Raw genomic sequence first — 18,795 nt, 5'->3', positions numbered from 1 at the left:
TTGGTGTGGTCTTGGTCCCTCATACAACAGGCAACTGCGTTTTCAGCTCCTGGAAAAGGAGCAGGAGACCCAGGTCCTCCTCTAAGCAGTCCCCACCCATCCTCAGATGGATTTTCCATGAGCGCTCAGCAGCACAACACAGGGACCTTCCCCTGGATCAGGCCACATCCCGTGACAAGACCCAAGCCAGGATCATCCCAACGTCCATCTCCTCCCGTGCTCTGGCTAAGAGGTGCTGCCGGGGGCCAAAGTCACAATCTGTGAGTATCCTGTGTCACCTGGACCCTTGCTGCTGTCACGTTCCTGATGTTTTGTGCCTCTGCTCTATGCTGGCCCCACCCTGCCACCTCTCCCATCTCACTGGGTGTCCTCACCTACTTTCCGCCTCCTATGTTAAATACAAAGGCAATCTTTAGGTTTGCTTCTACCTCCACATTTACCAGCATCTTTTATTTTCTTTTTATGCAACTTGGAGGAAAAGGTGTTCCTCCTCTTGTCATAGGTTAAATCTTCCACTGTCCTTGTTTTCTTATCACCTAATATGACATAGAACTGTTTTATTTTCCTCCTCCACTCCCAATGTAATATAAATCTGCTAAGGGCAGGGAATTTGCATCTGCTGTGTTGGCTGCAGTTGCCTGGACCTGAGCTTGAGACAGCCATCAGTGGGGCAGGTTTGGAGGTGACAGGAGTTCCATTGTGGACGTCATTAGCACCTTAGCCGTCCATGTGGGAATGTGTGTAGGCAGTAGAATGTCCACATTTTAGAGAGGAGCTCCAGGATGTGGGGGTAAATACAGATGTCATCAGCGTGTGGCTGGCTTATAAAAACCCATGAGACTAGATGGGAGCTACAGAGAGTGACTGTCAGTAATCGAGAGGAGGAGTCCAAAGACTGAGCCCCTGGGATACTCCAACGCTAAGAAGTCAGGGAAGAAAAACTATCAAGGAAATTGAAAAGCAGATCCCTGGACTGTGATAGGAGGAAAGTTCCTTAGGTGGCCTGGAGTCCAAGAGAAGACAGTGCTCCGGTGAAGCCGGGGGACCGAATGTGCCGGGTGTGGCCGGTGAGTCACATAAAATAAGAACAGAGAATTAACCATTGGCTTTGGCATTGCAGAGAGTCACCCTTGAGAGGGGGTTTGGGAGAGTGGAGGGGATGAAAGCATGATTGGAGGGGGTTTGAGAGACTTCAGATGGATAAAGGAAAAATAAAAGGAAACAAGTAGCCTGCAGGAATCAAAATTCATGAAAAGTGGGTTTCTGCTAGAAAAAAATCTTGGTGGCATTATAAACGCACGGGCCCTAGCAATGACTCTCCACTGCTTATTCTCCCGAGAGTGTAGTGCAGGTCCTCTGGCTCTCGCCTGAGTAGATACTGGCTCTGCGGGGTGCATGGCTTCGTGCAGGCCATAGAGGTTCTGCCTGCAGTTTTTCTGCCTTTTCCCTGCCATCTCTGACCACGCGGTGCCTTGAATGAGGTGCTGGTGAGAGATGCCCTGTGTACACACTTGCTGATCTGCTGCGTGGGAATCACTGTAGTCTCTTCTGTCTGTCTGATGCTGGTGGCCCCCTTTCCAAACCATGTGTTGTGGTTGTGTGCCGCCTGGTCTCCTCCCCACGGACCGGGACTGCACCGAGCAGGCAGTGAAATGACTTTGACGCAGGCCCACGGCCTCCTTGCTAGCCCTGCGGTTCCTTCATGCCCTCTTTTTACAGCTTCACACAGAGCATTTCAAACTGGTATTTTCTAGTACTTTCTACTGGGATTGGGGTGTTTACTTTGTATTCTCTAATAATCAAAATAGTAACTATTAGGCATTACCTAGTCGGCACTATGCCAAGGGGGGAGTGGGAAAAGAAATGGGAATAGTCTCATTTTCCTGTGTGCCAGTTGTCTTCCTGGGATGGACCTTAATGGTGAGATAATAGGTTAATTTCCTGAGCGGTATATATTTACATGTAAAAGACTTATTGAAGGTCTTTTCCTATTTTTTTGAGTATAGATTATTTTGCGATGCCCTGGTTGCTTCCCCAAAGAAAGGAGGTTTCAGGTTCTCCCATGGGCAGTTTTTAGGGCTCAGGAAGCAGAGGACATTGTCTCGATGGGCTCACTTCCAGACGTACTTTGGGTTCTCACCGGATCCTTTTCCTTTTTGGCAGGGTCAGCTGGCTCTAGCGGCCAAAGCTTTAGCAAGGTTTCCCGTCCAGGGAGGACTCTCTATCCAGGTATGTTCTTGGAGGCCAGCCTTCCAGTTTCCTGCTAGTGAAGAGATGCCTGTTGGGTTAGGGGGACAGGGATTGGATTGTAGCACAGTCTGTACTCAGCCAGTCACCAGTCTACCCACAAATGGGGGACTTTTGTATCTGCCGGCCCAGTGGGCACTTGCTTTGGTGATATGATTTACAGGGTGGGCACAGAGAGTGAAGAGCGATGGTCACAGTGAGCCCAGGCGTCCTGTGCGATTGACTCTTTGCATCCTACTCAGAACCAGAGACAACATGGAGACAGAGGCTGACGACAGTCCCTCAAAGACCAGATTCCCTAGGCGTTCCGTCTATTGAGGACTGTCCCGTGGGGACAGTACACATGGCTGGCACATATTATACAAGGGCAACTGTTTATAATGAGCCGTGATAACAAAAACTGAAATAGTATGCTGACAAAGACTGACCTCTAATCTAAAGTCCTTCTTTGTAGTAGGATGAATACATAATTTAGACTATAATATCTCATATATTTAACAAAAGGAAACTAGAATAAGAGGGAATCGCCTCTACCAAACAAACCAAGCTCACCTGTATCATCTAGCAAACCAGTAAGAATACCATCCACGGACTGACTTTAAAAAAGGAGCCCAGTGCGGTCACGTGAATTACAAATCCCCAGAACGTGCTTAAGCATTTATCACTTAGACCCAAACACACACAATTTCCAAGAGGCAACTGGGATCTTTTCATTTTGAAAATGCTTTAATAAGTGTTGACAACACTGTTTTGCAAAATGTAAAGGTACTATACAAATTCTTAATACAAAAAGAATAAATTAAAAGCAGATTTCTTTTTAATTCTGCAACTTTGTCTACAACATACATCTTTTTTTTTTTTTTCCATTGATTACAGTTGAACAGAATCCAGTAAAATCATTTTACATGCTCTACAGTCAGTTTCAGGAGCAACCTAATCTTTTTTTCTCCCCATTATTAAACTAGAGTCCATTTTACACAACTCGTAATAAACTATTGACATTAATGTATATGTAAAAGTTTACACCTAGTTAACTAAGCAGTAACTGGTCGTCTGATAGCACCTGGATGGGGTTTGCTATATTTAGAACTAAACTAATACTGAATGAAAACAAGTTGGAATTTTAACAGTTTCAACACTCATCTGCATATGAGAAAATTTTAAAAAATCAACCTGGCTCACAGCATAGTCTGATGTATGTGTTTTCACCAGTGTTCTGGCTTAAACAGGCAATTTCTTATACGTATCCAAAGAATCCAATAGGGACTTTATATCAGACCAGGGACTTCATATTTCATCATCTTTTGTTTTAAAGAAATAGGGCTATATAAAGAGTTTGCAAGTGCTTGTATACAATAACTACATCATTTCCCACCACACTGATCATTCATTATGTCAGTCAAAGGACCAACACTTTATGTACATTTTGTAATAACTGAACGCAGCTAAACAGTAAAACCTGTTTTACTTAATCGCTGTCTTTACTACCAGACTATCGTGATGTTTGCTAGAACTGTCATTTCCTGCTCCCAGTCCATTCTTCTCTGCCCCCTGAATCTGAAACATAACCCAAGGTTTTAGAATTTTTGCCTCTCATTTCTTATAACTCAACTGAGCTAAAAGCTTCATCCAATTAAAAACTTAGCTTCAAACTACTATCCATGTCAGGCATCCTCAAACTACGGCCCATGGGCCACATGGGGGTGTTTTTGCCCATTTGTTTTTTTACTTCCAAATAAGATGGGTGCATAGGAATTTGTTCATAGTTTTTTGTTTTTTTTTTTAGTCCAGCCCTCCAACGGTCTGAGGGACAGTGAACTGGGCCCATGTTTAAAAAGTTTGAGGACCCCTGATCCATGTTGTATAGCTCGTAACCGTGTAACCTCATCACCTTCTCTAGCTCCCATGTGACTTTTCCTGCTGCACATAGTTCAGTCTGATTATTCATGTATCTTCTCTTGGGAGAAAGGAAAATGGCCCAATATATAATGTTTCCAAATGGGGAAGTGGGGAAAAAAACAACCTATAGCTCTGACCATCAAAATAAGGAGCAACAAAAACATCCCCCAGTTAATCCCTGGAGTCATTTAGTAAGTTCATAATGGGTTTCTATTTTTCCTGCAGGTTTACCCCCAAAGTGTTCTGGGAATCTTAATCCCTTCTACAAGCTGGAATCATCAACCCGGCTGCGCTCAGAGCCGGGGGAAGCAGGCCCTGAGTCGTTCAGAGGCCAGTGGAGGCCACGGCCGCCCGGTCCCTGCCACGTGTGCGTGTTCCAGCTCAGCTCCCAGCGCCTTCCGGGCTGCAGCAGAGGGGATACCGTGAGTAACGGTTTTGTTTTAGTATCCAGTCTTACCCTCCTGGTCTGGTAGAGTCTATTGTTATTCTTGGATTACACATACATGGAAAAAAAAAAAAACCGAAGATTTTCTTTTTTACGCTAAAGCTAGCTTCAGTTCTGCTTTTCCCACAAAACTACCCCCACCCCGGCTCCTGTCCCTGGCTGTCAAATGCCTTTCCGATAGGAAGTCATCACAAGTGAGAAAAAATACCCCCCGCCCCCCACTTGTGCCAACAAGCACAGCATACCACCTCCGTGGAGACCTTTTTGTGCCATCTTGAATAACCCAACTAAGATTGTGCACTTGTTAGTTATTATAAAAGTATTTTTGAGGCCTTTGAAGATTGATGGCTTTCCAGTTGTGTATTAAGCATAGCTCAACACACATGTAAACGTGCAGCTCCCACACATGTTATTTTTCTTCCTTCCTCTTTTGGTGTCTGCACACAACGTGCATCAAAGTAACTGCTAAGGGCGTGGGTACAGGGGCCCTTTGGGAGCTGATTTTTTTTTTTTTTTTTTTTTCAACCCTGCTCTGCCTGCTGGCTAGTAGACACATGAGTCAAATCTTTCTACCTAAGGGCATAGTTGGGTTCTTAGAATAAGTGACACATAGAAGTCGGATCTGAGCTCTTTGTCACACAAGTGCTAACAAACATAAAATGAGCCACGACATTGAAAACACTTGAATGGATCGCAAATGTGCTTTTCCCTTGGTTTCCCATAAAAAAGAAAATGAAACACCTTGTGCAAAAAAATAGGATACACTTTTACTGGTTGTTTTAATGAGAGAGAACCACTTTTGGCAATTAATCACCTTATGTTGACTACAAATCCTGAAAGGAAAGCAGCGTTGAGTCTTGGGCTGAACCACCTGCGTAGGCCAGGGTGACAGTACACTCTGCTCCTCCCCTCGGGTCTCTGTTCCTTCGTGTCCAGACCGGTGGAGGGTCTGCGGCACCCAAGACTCCCTCGTCTTTACCATCACACTGGGTTAGTTTCTCAGGCTTTCTACGGAGAGTGAAGTGGACCATTATGGGAGAGGGAACACCAATTTACAGATGGTTGACTTTCACTTGTGTGTAGTAGCGGTTTAGAATTTGAAAGAAATTTCCTTGCAGAAAGAATGTCTTCCTCTTGGCCCCTCTTGTTTGTGGTTTTTATTATTTTTTTGTTTAATCTTTGGCAGCATAGAACTGATTGTGATCCTCTGATGCATGTCTGCAGTGCTGAGCCTCCTTTTCATCCCTCCTTCCCCAGAGCCACTCTCCCTCCAGGCTGTCCCGTTAAGGAATATTTCAGGTACGAGCTGAATATCCCACGAGGCGTCCTCTCCAAGGAAGTGCTTGGTTGGCCTACGGGTGGCAGGCTGGACACAGCTTAATGGTCCTTCCGGATCACCCTGTACTCAGCCCCCTTCCTGTTCTCCACCGATGCTGCTTGTCCGCAGGAATGCGATGCCAGCCGGCCTCCCTGACGGTTCCTGGCCTTGGGGGGCTCTGTCATGGCAGGGGGAAGCCACCAAGGTGCCATTGAGGATTGGTGTCTGGCCCTCTGTAGGCAAGAGAGCCAGGGGACACACAGTGGGACCGGAACCTTCCAGAATGTCTCCTCAGTCAGGTTTTTGAGGGGGAGGGGATGCGGAGACAGGAGAAAAAAAAAAGTGCTGAGGGCCAAAGCTGGTGCAGGGTGACAGTGTGTCTGGGTAAGGCAAATGAGAGGCAGTGAGGTGATCTCAGAATGGCGTTGAGGCGGTCAGATCAGGCCGGGCTGGCTCACACGAGGGTCCCGGGCTTGGCTTTCTCCTGCCCGTACCACTGGACGTCAGCTAGTTCTGGATAAAGGGAGGAATCCAGGAAACAGCTGTCATTGTAGCTCCTGTGGGGAACCCGAGAGAGGAGAGGTGACAGTTAAGGGAAGGTGTGTCCACTTAATAGTGCCTGTATACAGATGGCTCATGCGGACCAACAGAATCCACATCAATCTAATACGATTGCAAAAAGGAAAATGCACACTCACACTTAATGCAGCAATTCTGTGGTTCTCAAGCTTGGCTGGATCCTGGAATCACCTGGGAAACTCTTGAAAATGCTCAAACCAGCATCTCTGGGGTGGGGCCCAGAATTGTCTGGTCTAGGGTCTATGTGCTGGGAGCTTTCAAAGCTCCCAAGTGATTCTCAGATGCAGCCGAGGCCCAGAACCCCCTGGGCCAGATCCCTAAGGACGACCTTCCTGCATAGCAGCTGCTTAGGGTGTCCTGCGTGAGACCCAGGGGTAAGCGGATCTCACTAGTGGACTTTTATTCCGTCCTAGGACATTCAAAAGGTGAGGTTTCCCTAGAGTGAAATTGAGGTGATATTTTGGAATTTAGTTTTTAAAGTCCCCCCCCCCCCCCAAATCAGTGCTGACTCTGCTTTATTCTAAATAACACGTACTGTTTTGTGATTATAAAGAGTCTATTTTAGGTAGGCATCACTAATTCTTAAATATCAAGAAGTGATGACAGTATGTTGATTTTCTTTAGGGCTTCACAGGATATAAGGAACCACCACAGCCAGTGTTTCCCAAAGTAGTTCTGTGAGATGCTCTGAGGAAATAAAAGAAGGTTCCATGGACAAGCAAGTTTGAGGACTCTGCCTTTTGGAGCACTGCAGAAAGGCCCTGAGAAATCCTGCATTACTTTGCGCTACTCAGAAGTCCCCAAATAGTATCGCCTATGAAAATCTACAGAGCGTACTTTAGAAAACACTATCTTAAATAGCTTGATATTATAGAATGTGTTTGACTCTTTTGTATGGTGTATCCTAAGTAGTTTCTGGTTGAAACCATTACTGTTAAAAAGTTGAGTAATAATTGTATCACAAATACAAAGGGCCTTTGTGACAACATCATCTGTTCCAGAGGAACTAAAGTATTGATTGATCATAGAACCTCGAGGAAAGGCCATTGAGTTCAAAGTGCTGGTGTGTGTGTGTAAGGCAGTAGGTTAGGTGACGGGGTCTTGTTCATTCCGTGTGTGAAGACACAGTTTCATCCCTGGCTGGACCACACTACTGTCCTGTGGTTCATGAGGGAGGCTTCCGCATCACAGAATCCCATGTCCGAGATAAAGAGGATCTTTTCATTTGGCTTGCTTATAAATAAGCTAATGTCGGGGTGGGATGGGAGGTGCTAGGTTTGGTGGTTTGTTCTGCGCGTGGCCCCTGAGAAGCGTGAGACTTCCAGGGACCCAGAAACAGCTGCCTAGTCTGATACGTGTATTTTTTTCAGATTAAAAATTGTTTACTAAAGGAATAAACGAGAAAACTAGGAAGCTACAAGAAAAGACATGTCTTTCAGTGTTTTACACAGACCATTTCTTAATGCTCCTCCATTATCAGAAAGGTACCTAATGTGTATTTTTTTTTTTTTTTTGAGACAGGGTCTCGTCCTGGCTACAATGTAGTGGTGTCATAACAGCTCACAGTAACCTCGAACTCCTGACCTCAAGCAATCCTCCTGCCTCCCAGTTAAATCATATTTCTCAAATATTAGCAAGCTATGAAGAGGAAGCATGCTGAAATATACATTTACAAAATCAATGCCATTGAAAGTCCTCCCTCCACGATCTTAGTGGTATGTCTTCACCCTGCCCTATGTCAAGTAGTTATAAACCATAAAGGTTTTTAAAGCTATCAATGTTATTTGATGTGTTGGTCTCTCATTCTCACGTTTGGGGAAGAAACCCATGTTCTGGCTGCTCAGTATAAATTCAGTTCTATGCTAATAGTCAAGACATGTCATGTACTAAAAAAGCCAAATGAACATAAAAGAGACCATTTAGGAACATTTGTTCCGCGGGGAAGGTAGGGGGAGAACTAAGTAGTCACATTAGTAAATTTACGTGAGTCATGCACTGGGATATGATGAAGGTATCTAGGTATGCTCTTCAGCTGTGACCTGGGAGAGTAGCTTAGATCTAGGCACTCTGGGCCACTGTGGGGTCCGAGAGTGGTGACTTCTGATTCTGGTCACTGCTGGAATGCCCTTCCTACTGTTCTACTGAGGGGCACACAGAGATTGAGGCCTGATGCCAGACAGATGGCAAATTCATGAGCCTCTGTCACCCATACCTTAGTGGAGTTTGTGGTTTATAACTGCTTGACATAGGGCAGCAGGGGGAAGATTGGGATTCAGTAAGCCAGGGGGGTGCTCAAAAGTCTGTCTTTCGAAGCTTCTAGCGGGTGCAGGTGATGATGCTTGTCTATGGACAACATCTTGAAAATCAGAGCCCTGCAGCATTTGGTACCAGGCATGGCTGTCACTCAAGAATGCTGGGATGAAATTATGGGCGATCTTCAGGTACTCTTGAATCAACTAAGTCTGCCCTTGGTGCTTTGAAACTTCACTGATGCTGTTCTTTTCATGGACACCAATTATTAAACCAGTAAAAAAACCTCTACAAATATTTGTATGTCTAAGACACATTTTCTGGGAGGTAGCATTGGGCACATCTAACATAAAAACATATGTATTAACATACAGTTCCCCATGTATCTAGAAATAAGACATAAAAATAATGGCTTCCACACCCTTTGCAGGGTTCCTTCTGGAAACAGTGACATGGGGTGAGGCAACACGTCTGGGATCACAAACGCATGGGCAGAAAGAACAAAACATTCCCTTACGATACCTCTATTCATGAGTACTTTGGTGAGTTGGAGACTCAGACCCATCCATAATGGGTGAGTTTTCTGTTGTTTCTCTGAACAAAGGAAAGCAGGAGGAAGAAGAGAAGAGATGTCATGTTAAAGACAGGAACTGACACAGACATTATTAGTAGCTTTAGAGTTAGTGGCAAATACCACATGTTATGCAGAACTTTCTTATTGCATCAGTTAATGATATTTCACGCTGATCTGGCAAAACAGTTGACTTGAAGGACCAAAATATCTTTTTGTTTCACATTAGTTTTCAGTCCTTACTAACTACATGTGCTAAAACAGGCAAGTTTCAAGACCAGAGTAAGTGCATAGGCCTGTGAGACTTGCTCATAAATGTCACATATACTTGGATCAAGTGAGACTAGGCATGATCCAGAGAAGTAGCTTGAGATGTGAAGTTTCTTATGAGAGGAGACAAGTTAGCCACTGGGGGTATATATACAGAAACACAGAGTAGTAGCTACTGCCCCAAAGACAGACCAAGAAGTAGGAGTGGACATAAGACTGTAGTTTGGAATTAAGGAATCCAGTAGTCCCAAGGAATAAGAGGCAACAAAGCAGAGTTCAGTGACTGCCAAGTTTTTATGTGCACCAAAATTACCTGAAGGTCTTCTTAAAACACAACCTGCTGGGCTCCACCCCAAGAGATTTAGATTCTGTAGGTCAGATGTGGGCCCAAGAATCTGCATTTCTGACAAGAGCCCCAGTCTCACTCATATGCTGTTGGTCTGAAGACCACACTTTAGAACCACTGGTGAAGTGGGAAAAGACAGGGTTTGGGGTCACAGAGAGCAGGGCTGAAATTTCCAGCTCCCTTCAGCACGGCACTTATTTTTTCTGAGCCTCATCTATAAAAGATCCAGTTGTTTCCCTCGCAAGGTTGCACTGAGGATTATGTGAGCTCATATATAGAAGCAGCTCCCAGCCTTTGAGTACGCAGCAAGCACACAATACATGTTAGTTCCCCTTCTCTCTGGTCAAAAACTAGGGCTCCAAAAAGCCTAGTATAAAATCACTACAGATAAACTTGCAGGAATGAAAACGCCAAGCATGGGAGCCTGAAGGCAGGCAGTCAGCAGAGCCAATGCCAGAACTGTGGTTTTCTTTTGAGTCAACCCACACAGCTGTCAGATTGTTCCAGACATGCCCCCAGCCAGAAACTGTGGAAAAAACTGGGTAAGGGGACCCCTCACTCCTTTAACCAAAAGGTATTAACAGAATCTAACATCCACTGAGAGGCGATGTCTCAGGAGCAACAGAAGAGGCAGGTGTTGTAGACTCAAGCCAGGTACCTGTGTCTGCCGGACCCTCCATTCGGTACAATGACCAAAGTGGCTATGAAATTATGATGCTCTCTGCCTATATTTAAAGCTATAAAAGGAGCTTTTGGTTTCATTTATTTTGCTGTGTGCAGCTTCTACTTTGTTGATAAAGAGTAAGTGCTTGGACAGAACATTTTTTCTTAAGATGCACCCTGACACTAAGCCAGCAGGCACACTGAGAGGCGCGTGACACATCTGGCCCAGGCCTGGCACACGGAGGTGCTTGATTACCACCTCTATGATTCCCCCCAACATTCCTGCCTGGCATTCTGAGTCAGCCTGGGTATAATCCAAACCCGAATCAACTGCTATCTGCCATCGGGACCGAACAAGCACAATTCTACTTCCACCTCCCCACGCTGTAAAGCACAGCGACAGAAAGGAGTGGGTAGACGGTGACAGCATTTTATGAAGGAGTTGCCCTGTCATGAATCCTCACTGTTTGCTTACTGAAATACATTCTAATGTCACCAGGATCTTAATGTTTACAACACTTTCTAGCAGATGCAGTCTAGAACCAATGAACCAGGTTAAAGGCCTGGAAGGGGAACTCACCCAGTCTGCCAGGTTAGGATGTGGTGGGGACTGCTTGGGGGGGTGGCTCCAATTTCACTTGACGGCGTTGAGCTTCTCTGGCTTTGAGGTAAGGCAGCTGTACGCAGGTGGCGCAGGAAAGGCAGGGAGAAGACAGGGATTAGACACGGGGAGGAGCTGATGACTCACTGGCCTGCACCAACCCAGCGGCCAGGAGTCACTACTTCCAAGCATACTGAAGATGGTCCCATGGCAGGGGCTCAGTGGGGGAACATCTTTGCACCCTACCAATTATGTTTTCTCCCCCAAACCATGCCCTCCATTCCAAGTCAAGCTGACCTGGCGTCCTAGGTTACTGCTTTGCCACCAGAAGTGGCCTCAGGGATGGGGGCAGCTTCTGCAGCAGCAAAAACCCTGGGCAGGCCTCATGCGGGGCCGGCGTCTTTCTCTGGCCCCAGAGCAATTTCAGATGTCACCGAGATGCTCTCGCTTATGAATCGGGGCCTCCAGAAGGGTCCTCAGCGCTTGCCCTCCTTGCTGTTTCAGGCTTATCATTTGCTACTTTAGTACATTTTGAAGGGGGCAGGGCTTTTAGAAGCTCATCCATATCTGATTAGTGGCAGTTTACTGATGTGGGCAGCATAGAAGTCTAGTTGGGAAAAATCTAGTAGGAAGTCAATCCTACTTAAATGCATCCTTGGCTTTCTTGGGAACGGAATCTTCATCAGTAAACCTCAGAGCTGTTTAAAGTTTTTAGTATAAAATATGTTCCAAAAGATCTACCTATCCTCTTCATGTAAAGCAAATTCATTAGACGAGCACTACAATTTCAATAGAACAGAAACACTCCTGTGCCTTACCAGTGATATTTACAAACCACTGCTGGGTCACAGACGATCATGCTGTTTAAATGGTACAGGTAATTTATGCACTCTCAAAACCTTGGGGCGTCAATGGCAAATTTCATTTTACAGATGAAGAAGGGACATGAAGAAGATTCTAGGACCCTGAAGTCCATGATATGCTTACAAATACCCGAATCATTTTAATTCTGGTCTCTAGAGCTTATCCTTTGGCTAAAATGTGCCATAATAAATGGGGACGTGGGGGCAGAATGCCCTGCTGGCTCCAGGCTCCAAGAATCTCCTTCAGTTCCCAGATGATGACCTCCCGCTTGTTACCTTTAAGGCCACTCCCTCTTTTCCCTGATCGTTGCCCTCATATAAACGACCTTCTTTCTTCCCTAAGTCCAATTCCTGCCTTGGATTTCCTCCCACTTGCTTATTCTTGTGATGTTTACCATTTTTGTTATATCTCAACACTTACTTTTCCTACAGTCAGGGTGCAGAGTCCCTTCAACCCCTGCCCCCGCCACCCTCCCACCCCGCCGGTCTGAGTGGCGTATGTAAATGCAGACGGATACACCAGTGTGCAAGGTAACTGCTCAATCAACATCAGTTACTGTCACTATTATTCTTTCCTACTGAGGGAAAGGGAAGAGAATGTAACTTCTTAAGGAAAACGATGGTTTCTTGCATTTTTTTTTTTACTGGACTCAGTACTGCTCAATGCTCTTAGTTTGATTATAGAAAATTTCAGACATAATATCAAGGGTATTGAATCACTTTACAAAAATCACTTTGTGGCTGCATCACATCATTGAAACTGGAAAGCCCGGAGCAGTCAAGGGTCATCTACCAAGACATGGGTGTCAAATGTGGAGCTCCAGGACTTCACACCCTAGTCAGCCGGTCCCCACCTGGGGAGACACTGGCTAAATCTCGGCTTCAAGACCCAAGCCCATCCCCATCCCAGCATTTCTTTCCAGGGTACAACTCAGGCCTGGGTCCCTAGTTTACCAGAACGTGGCTTGTCACTAGGGTAAAGCCTTTGGCTGCATAAACCCTGAGACACGACTTCACCTGACTGTCTTAGATTTCTGTTCTGACAAGAAGTGGCTAAGGTAGCGGATGTGGGACTTGGCCCAGCACGCTCTGGGGGGTCAGGTGCAGGTGGCTGTGCAAGGCCAGCATGAGAATGGGACGGCTCGGCCGTGCGCCACAAGACCTCACGTCACCCACATCTGCCAGCTAAGTCCCCAGAGCTGACGACTTCCTTGGCTCGCCGCATGTGAGGTCTGAGGGCCTCCCCCACCGCAGCCCCGCCGTCCCCTCTCACCTGACGTGGCCTTGCACATCTGGGGCATCCTGGTGACCCTGCTGTGCGCCACGAAGGTGCTCTGGGAGGAGGTGCTGTACTGCGAGCCGCTGTCCGAGGAGGTGGAGCTGGTGTGCGACAGGCGGCTGTGCTCCTTGTGCGAGGCGGTGGAGCGCTGGTACCACTGGCGCAGCTCGTCCGAGACGGCGGCGCGGCCCGCACCCTTGTCGTGGGCGCCCTCGCGGCCCAGCGACGGAGTCCGCAGGATCTGCGAGCGCGACGGCGTCAGCCGGCCCGCGTCGCCCTCGTCGCCGCCGCCGCGCCAGCTCTCCTTGAACAGGCCCCCGGCCGTGTAGGAATTGGAGGTCTTGAACTGCGCCTTGACGCTGTAGTGGCCCTCCTGGTCGCTCTCCAGGCTGCGCACCACCACCGGCGTGGCGCTGCCCTCGATGTACAGCGGGTACTCCTTGATGCGGTACTGCGAACTGGGCTGGCTCTGGCTGTGCAGGTACACGCCGCCGCCCGCGCCCCCCGCGCCCCCGCCGCCGCCGCCGCCGCCGCCGCGCGCCGCCAGGTTGGGCATGCTGCCCGAGCTGCCCGCGCCCAGCGCGCCCGCCGCGCGCGCCCGCTGCCGCTGCCGCGCCTTGGACGGCGAGTCCTCGGCCAGCGTCGAGTAGTTGGCGTTCATCTGCGCCGGGTAGTAGTGCTCCGAGCTCGAGTGGCTGGTGCACGACGAGCAGTCGTCCATGGGGTCCGAGCCGTTGCTGCTACGAGTCCGCGGGGTGTAGAAGTCGGGGCTCCCGGTGTCGTTCTCCGAGCCCAGGAGCTTGCCCTGGGACTCCAGGCTGGAGCTCCGGTGCCTAAAGTGCAGTGCGAGGCTGTGCAGTCGCGTGGGGCTGATGTCCACCGACCTGTGGGGAGACGGCCTCCGTTGGTCTGGGGGACCCAAGAGGGGCGCACTGGGGACCCACATGCGTTGCACGAGAGGAAGAGCAAAATCCACATGGGTGGCTATGAAGCCGCCAGCGAATGGAGGGGCGGGGGGCATCTAGGGACCTAGAGTCTGAGCAGGGTTGGTCCCTGGAGGTGAACCCCGGGCCTCGCTTTCATTCCCAGTGGGAAGTGAAGCCAGGACTGGCATAAGGGTTTCCTCTGGGGAAAGTATGCCAATAGCTGGGGCTTTTTTTTTTTTCTTCCTTAAGGTGGAAAAATGATTTTATAGATACAAAGATAACTCCAGAATCACTATTCTGGTGTTACATTAAAACAGATAAAATGACCATTTTTGTAGATCAAAAGATAGTCCAACAGAGGCCCTTCATATGATTTAACCAAATACTACTAAGAAATCCACATAAATAGATTCCCATTTCCCGTGCAAACTTGGAAGGTTGGTGGAACACGTAAAAGAATGATGCAAATATTGGCCATGCTGTTACTCTGTCTGTAACCCATTCTGCTTACAGTGTCCACACTACTGATATTCATCACCAGCACTTGGCAGACCATGTGGCCAGACGCTGGAACTTCATGGGAAGTTCACAGCGCCCCCTTGGCCAAGTACAGAAGACCAGTTCTGACTGTCACTCAGGGTGGAATCGGAAGCCCCTATGCCACATGGCCCTCAATGGCCTGGTTTCTTTTTCAGAAAATAAAGGTATGATTCACCAAAGCCTAAATTTAGCGTATTTCTTTTGCTAATTAGGAATTTATACCTTGAAGCATTAAAGGAATTCCAGTGTAGATTTAGGTCTCAGTAGAAAGTTATGAGAGGACTATCAAATAGAGATCGTGCCACCAGGGCAAGGTGGTTCTGGCCCCAGCTCTTCCGGTGCTAACCGGGCCAGCCTCTCCTGCCTGCATCCTGATCAGGGGAGCTCTTTCCATGCTGACTGTCCCCAGGAGCCCAAGGAATCTCAGCCGACTCCAAGTGCCCCCTGGGACGGGGACAGGGTGCTATAATGGGTCTCCTGGCTCACCGGGGCCAACCTCTGCCACCTCAGTTTTTAAAATTCCGCTTCATTTATCCTCACAGGTTCAGGTCTGTCTCCAGCTCACCCATCACTTGGGCCAGTTTGGGGCCAGCAATGCCTCATTTTAAAAAGGAAGGTCTGGTCTGAGGAGGGAGGTGGCCCGAAAGCCTGGCGGACTCACCTTGTGGAATGGACATAGTGGGGACTCCGGACCCGTAGGTCCGGTGTGGACGGCATGCTGGACTGGGAGTTCCAGTGGGGGAGGCCACGGCTGGGGCTGTTCTGCAAGGAGCTGCTTCCTCCTCCTGCTTCGGCACAGCTTCCCGTGCTGGGGAAGCGCTTGTGGCTGCTGCAAACCCAAGGAAGCCATGTTGTCACTGCCAGACAGATGGCACCTCCAGGGGGCTGGCTAGCTGGGGACGCAGATCTGGGTGGGGACTCCCACCTCACTCCCTCGGATCTCTACCCTGGACCTCAGCCTCTCCCCCAGCAGTGTGTGGGGCTCCTGGTCCCTGACACCCCTAGACAGTATGAGCTGAAGACCCTCACCAGCCTTCTCTGTAACAGGCACAGTGTGACTGTCCTGTCAGTCCCCTGCCCTCACGGTTTCTGTTTTCGGAGAGACAAATATTTACCTGTCGGCTCACCCACTTAGAACTTTATAGGGTGCAATTAAAGGAAATGAGAAAAACAGAGAATTGGACCAAAAATTCCTTCAAAAAAAAAAAAAAAACCCCTCTCTACAATGTCAGCCCAGGGACAAGCTGATGGGGCGTAGCTCCGATCACAGCTGTTTGGCTGCAGAATTCTGCGGGAGGATGGCTTAGGGTTCTGAACCACTCCGGGACTCCTGCGAGTGGACTCGCGCTTGCCATTTCGGAATAGCGCTGCCTGAGATTTCCTAATTAATTCCTGTGGCATTTAACAGCATTAAAGCCATCTGCCATCACCGTGGTGGTGAGCCAAACCCCAGCTCCCCTCTCCCCAACCAAATGACCAATCTGCACCTCAGCAGCGCCAGCAGCAGGGGGCGCTGTGGGCACAGCACCAGGGAAGGCGAAGGCAGGCGGAGAAACCAGGTGCACGTGGATTTTGTGCCTGCCCTTTGATTCCTCCAGAGCACAGACAGGGTGACCTCGCCTGGCCTCGTTCACGACCCGACTCACCTGGAATGGCCGTGGGAGGAGCGTTTCTTGACCTTCTCATAGGGCTCATCCAAGGAGGACTCGCTCCACATCTTGGGCTTTATGGGGGACTTGTCATAGTCGCTGCGGTGATAGTGCATCTGCCTGAGTCCCTCCAGGGACTGGGGAGGAGGGGGCCTGTTGTGCGACGGTGGCCGAGGAGGGAGTCCCTTGTGAGGAGAATGTAAGGGGGATATTGTGCTGGTAACCTGAGAGTCTTCTGCACAAAGACAGAGAGAGAGAGGGACTGAGTACGCGTCATGCGTTCCGCAAGACCCCAGACAGAGCCCCCACCCGCCTGCACCCCACACTGGCAGCTCGGGGCCACACAGCCAAATCCACACCTTTCCTTCTCCCATGGAACAAAGAACCCGGGGACTCTGCCCCACTTGCCAAGACCAGTCAAGACCAGTCAAGCCAAACCTGAGCAAACCAAACCCCAACTGCACGCAGAAATGCATGGGAAGAGACCTCCTACCACTTCTGATTAGACACGGATGGAGCGAAGTCTCAATATTATGAAATGCCACCAACAAACGATGGCTTCATCCCAAAGAGCAAAACGTAGTTATTACCATATTGTAAGTTTTCTTTTTCAACAGACACTAGGGCTCTGTTTTTGCTTTGGGGCATTCTAAGCCCCATAGACTTTTGTCTGTTTTATTCATTGCTATATGGCTCAGGGCCACAAATGGCAGGTGACACACAGTAGGTGCTCAGTAAGCACTGGCTGGGGGAAAAAAAATGAATGAAAGCGCATCTGTCCCGTGTAAGTATCTGCTGGGTGAATCTGGGTTTCTACTCCGCTTTTTTTCCCCAGAGGTATCTGTATTCTCTTAGGTTCCTGTATATTTTTAATGTTGGAACTGCTTTAAATTCTTTGGGAAGGAGATGGGCTGGGAAGATTAAGTACTAGAGAATTATTCTCTGCCTTCAGGGGGGTGGTGATCTAACACACAGCAGGGTGCTACAGGACTTTTGGAGACTGTGAATTCAGCTAGTCTAGGAGGGGCCGTGGGAGGGGGAAGGGCACTGAGCAGTGGACGGGCAGAGAGGAGGAGGGGGGAGAGAACTTGAGCCAGAGCGTGGAAAGAGGAGCTCCGATCAGCGCAGCGCCCCTCCGGTGTGTTCTGTGATGAGAGGAGTTGGGATGTGGTCTTCAAGCCCCGGGAAAACTTTGCAACTTGTTAAGCTCAGATGCATCAGGGTACAAAAATGCTGTGTGAGAGCTAGTCACCTGGCAGCATTCAAAAATGAGAGAGGTAGGGAGAGGGCCTCGGGCGGGGAGTGGCCCGTGAAGACGTAGGGTAGGTCAGCATTTAGAGGACAGAGGAGGGAACACTTGAACCTTCTGGGAGAGGGAAAAATGCACAAAAAGCAAAGCCCCAATCACCTTTCACTTGTCCCTAAGTCCGTTCCTAGCTATTAGGCCTTTCTCGGCCTGATTCTCAATCCCCAGCCAGGGACACCCACTATGTTTCCATTCCTCCTTTGCCCTCTCAAATCAGTTAAGGAGGAGTCTGGGAAAAAGGACCTGCGATGGAAGTGTGGGGTGCAAATGGGGGGGGGGGCAAGGCCCCTCAGGAAGTCCCGAGGTCTGGAACTTGGGGAAGAAACTGGCATCACCGGTGATGTCTCAGAATTAGCTAACGACATCATCTATTGCTCTGGCAACTTCTCTGTGACAAAGGAATCTCCCTAGATTGTTCTTGCTCCCTCCCCAGGAGAGACTGGGATAGGCACAGGCCAGCAACAGGGCTGGGATCTCTGATATTCAAAGCAAGCCTCCCCTGCTCGTCTGTGGCCCCAGGGCTGCCCCACCCAGGGAATGAAGTAGATGATAAAAATATCACAATCCGATTTCTAACAGCAGGGCCAAGCCAACTCTGTAAATCACCCGCCAGGCTTGCCCCACCATCAAGACCCATCATCATTATTATTGCAATTATGATTATTACCATAACTAGGGTAGAGCTTTTATGTTTTCCATCTGAATAGGCACTTATCATTGCCCGCCTGAGGTTTCCCTACCGGGCAAAAAGATTAACTGCCACTTAATATATTGCCATGTAATTAATGCCCTTGCCTCCCAGTGTTTTGGTTTAACATCACAGGAACGTTCTCAGACATGGTTCTGTGTTTGGAATTCCTGCTTCCCTATCGATGGTGGTGGCAGCAGTGGGTGATCGGTTCTGCTTTTCTAAGAATGTCCCAAGAAAATACCCTGGTAACTGCCAGGTTTTAAGAATCCAGTGTGTTCTATGGAAGAGCACTCAGCCATTTAAAAAAAAAAAAAGATGGATGAATACCTTTTGCAACAATCTGGATGGAACT

The 18,795-nt window shown here is 48.4% G+C and overlaps 1 protein-coding gene across 9 annotated transcripts in view; it reads right to left on the bottom strand.

Annotated features, from left to right (window-relative positions):
• Positions 1 to 3,046: 3,046 nt before the first annotated feature.
• Positions 3,047 to 18,795, bottom strand: part of FRMD4A (FERM domain containing 4A) — a 551,472-nt gene continuing 535,723 nt past the window's right edge. For 7 of the 9 annotated variants that reach the window (XM_020284197.2, XM_020284196.2, XM_020284200.2 and 4 more), the window contains 5 exons: positions 16,444 to 16,681; positions 15,459 to 15,626; positions 13,326 to 14,215; positions 11,169 to 11,265; positions 3,047 to 6,466 (listed from right to left, as the gene is read on the bottom strand). In XM_020284197.2, coding sequence (XP_020139786.2) covers positions 6,364 to 6,466; positions 11,169 to 11,265; positions 13,326 to 14,215; positions 15,459 to 15,626; positions 16,444 to 16,681 — 1,496 coding nt within the window. In that variant the 3' untranslated portion in view covers positions 3,047 to 6,363. The other 2 variants (XM_075997555.1, XM_075997559.1) reach the window with 2 other exon arrangements.

Source organism: Microcebus murinus, chromosome 25, assembly GCF_040939455.1.
Source record: "Microcebus murinus isolate Inina chromosome 25, M.murinus_Inina_mat1.0, whole genome shotgun sequence".
NCBI classification, from domain to species: Eukaryota; Metazoa; Chordata; class Mammalia; order Primates; family Cheirogaleidae; genus Microcebus; species Microcebus murinus.
Note: the sequence above shows the minus strand (reverse complement) of the source record. Positions and strands in the feature narration are given on the sequence as shown.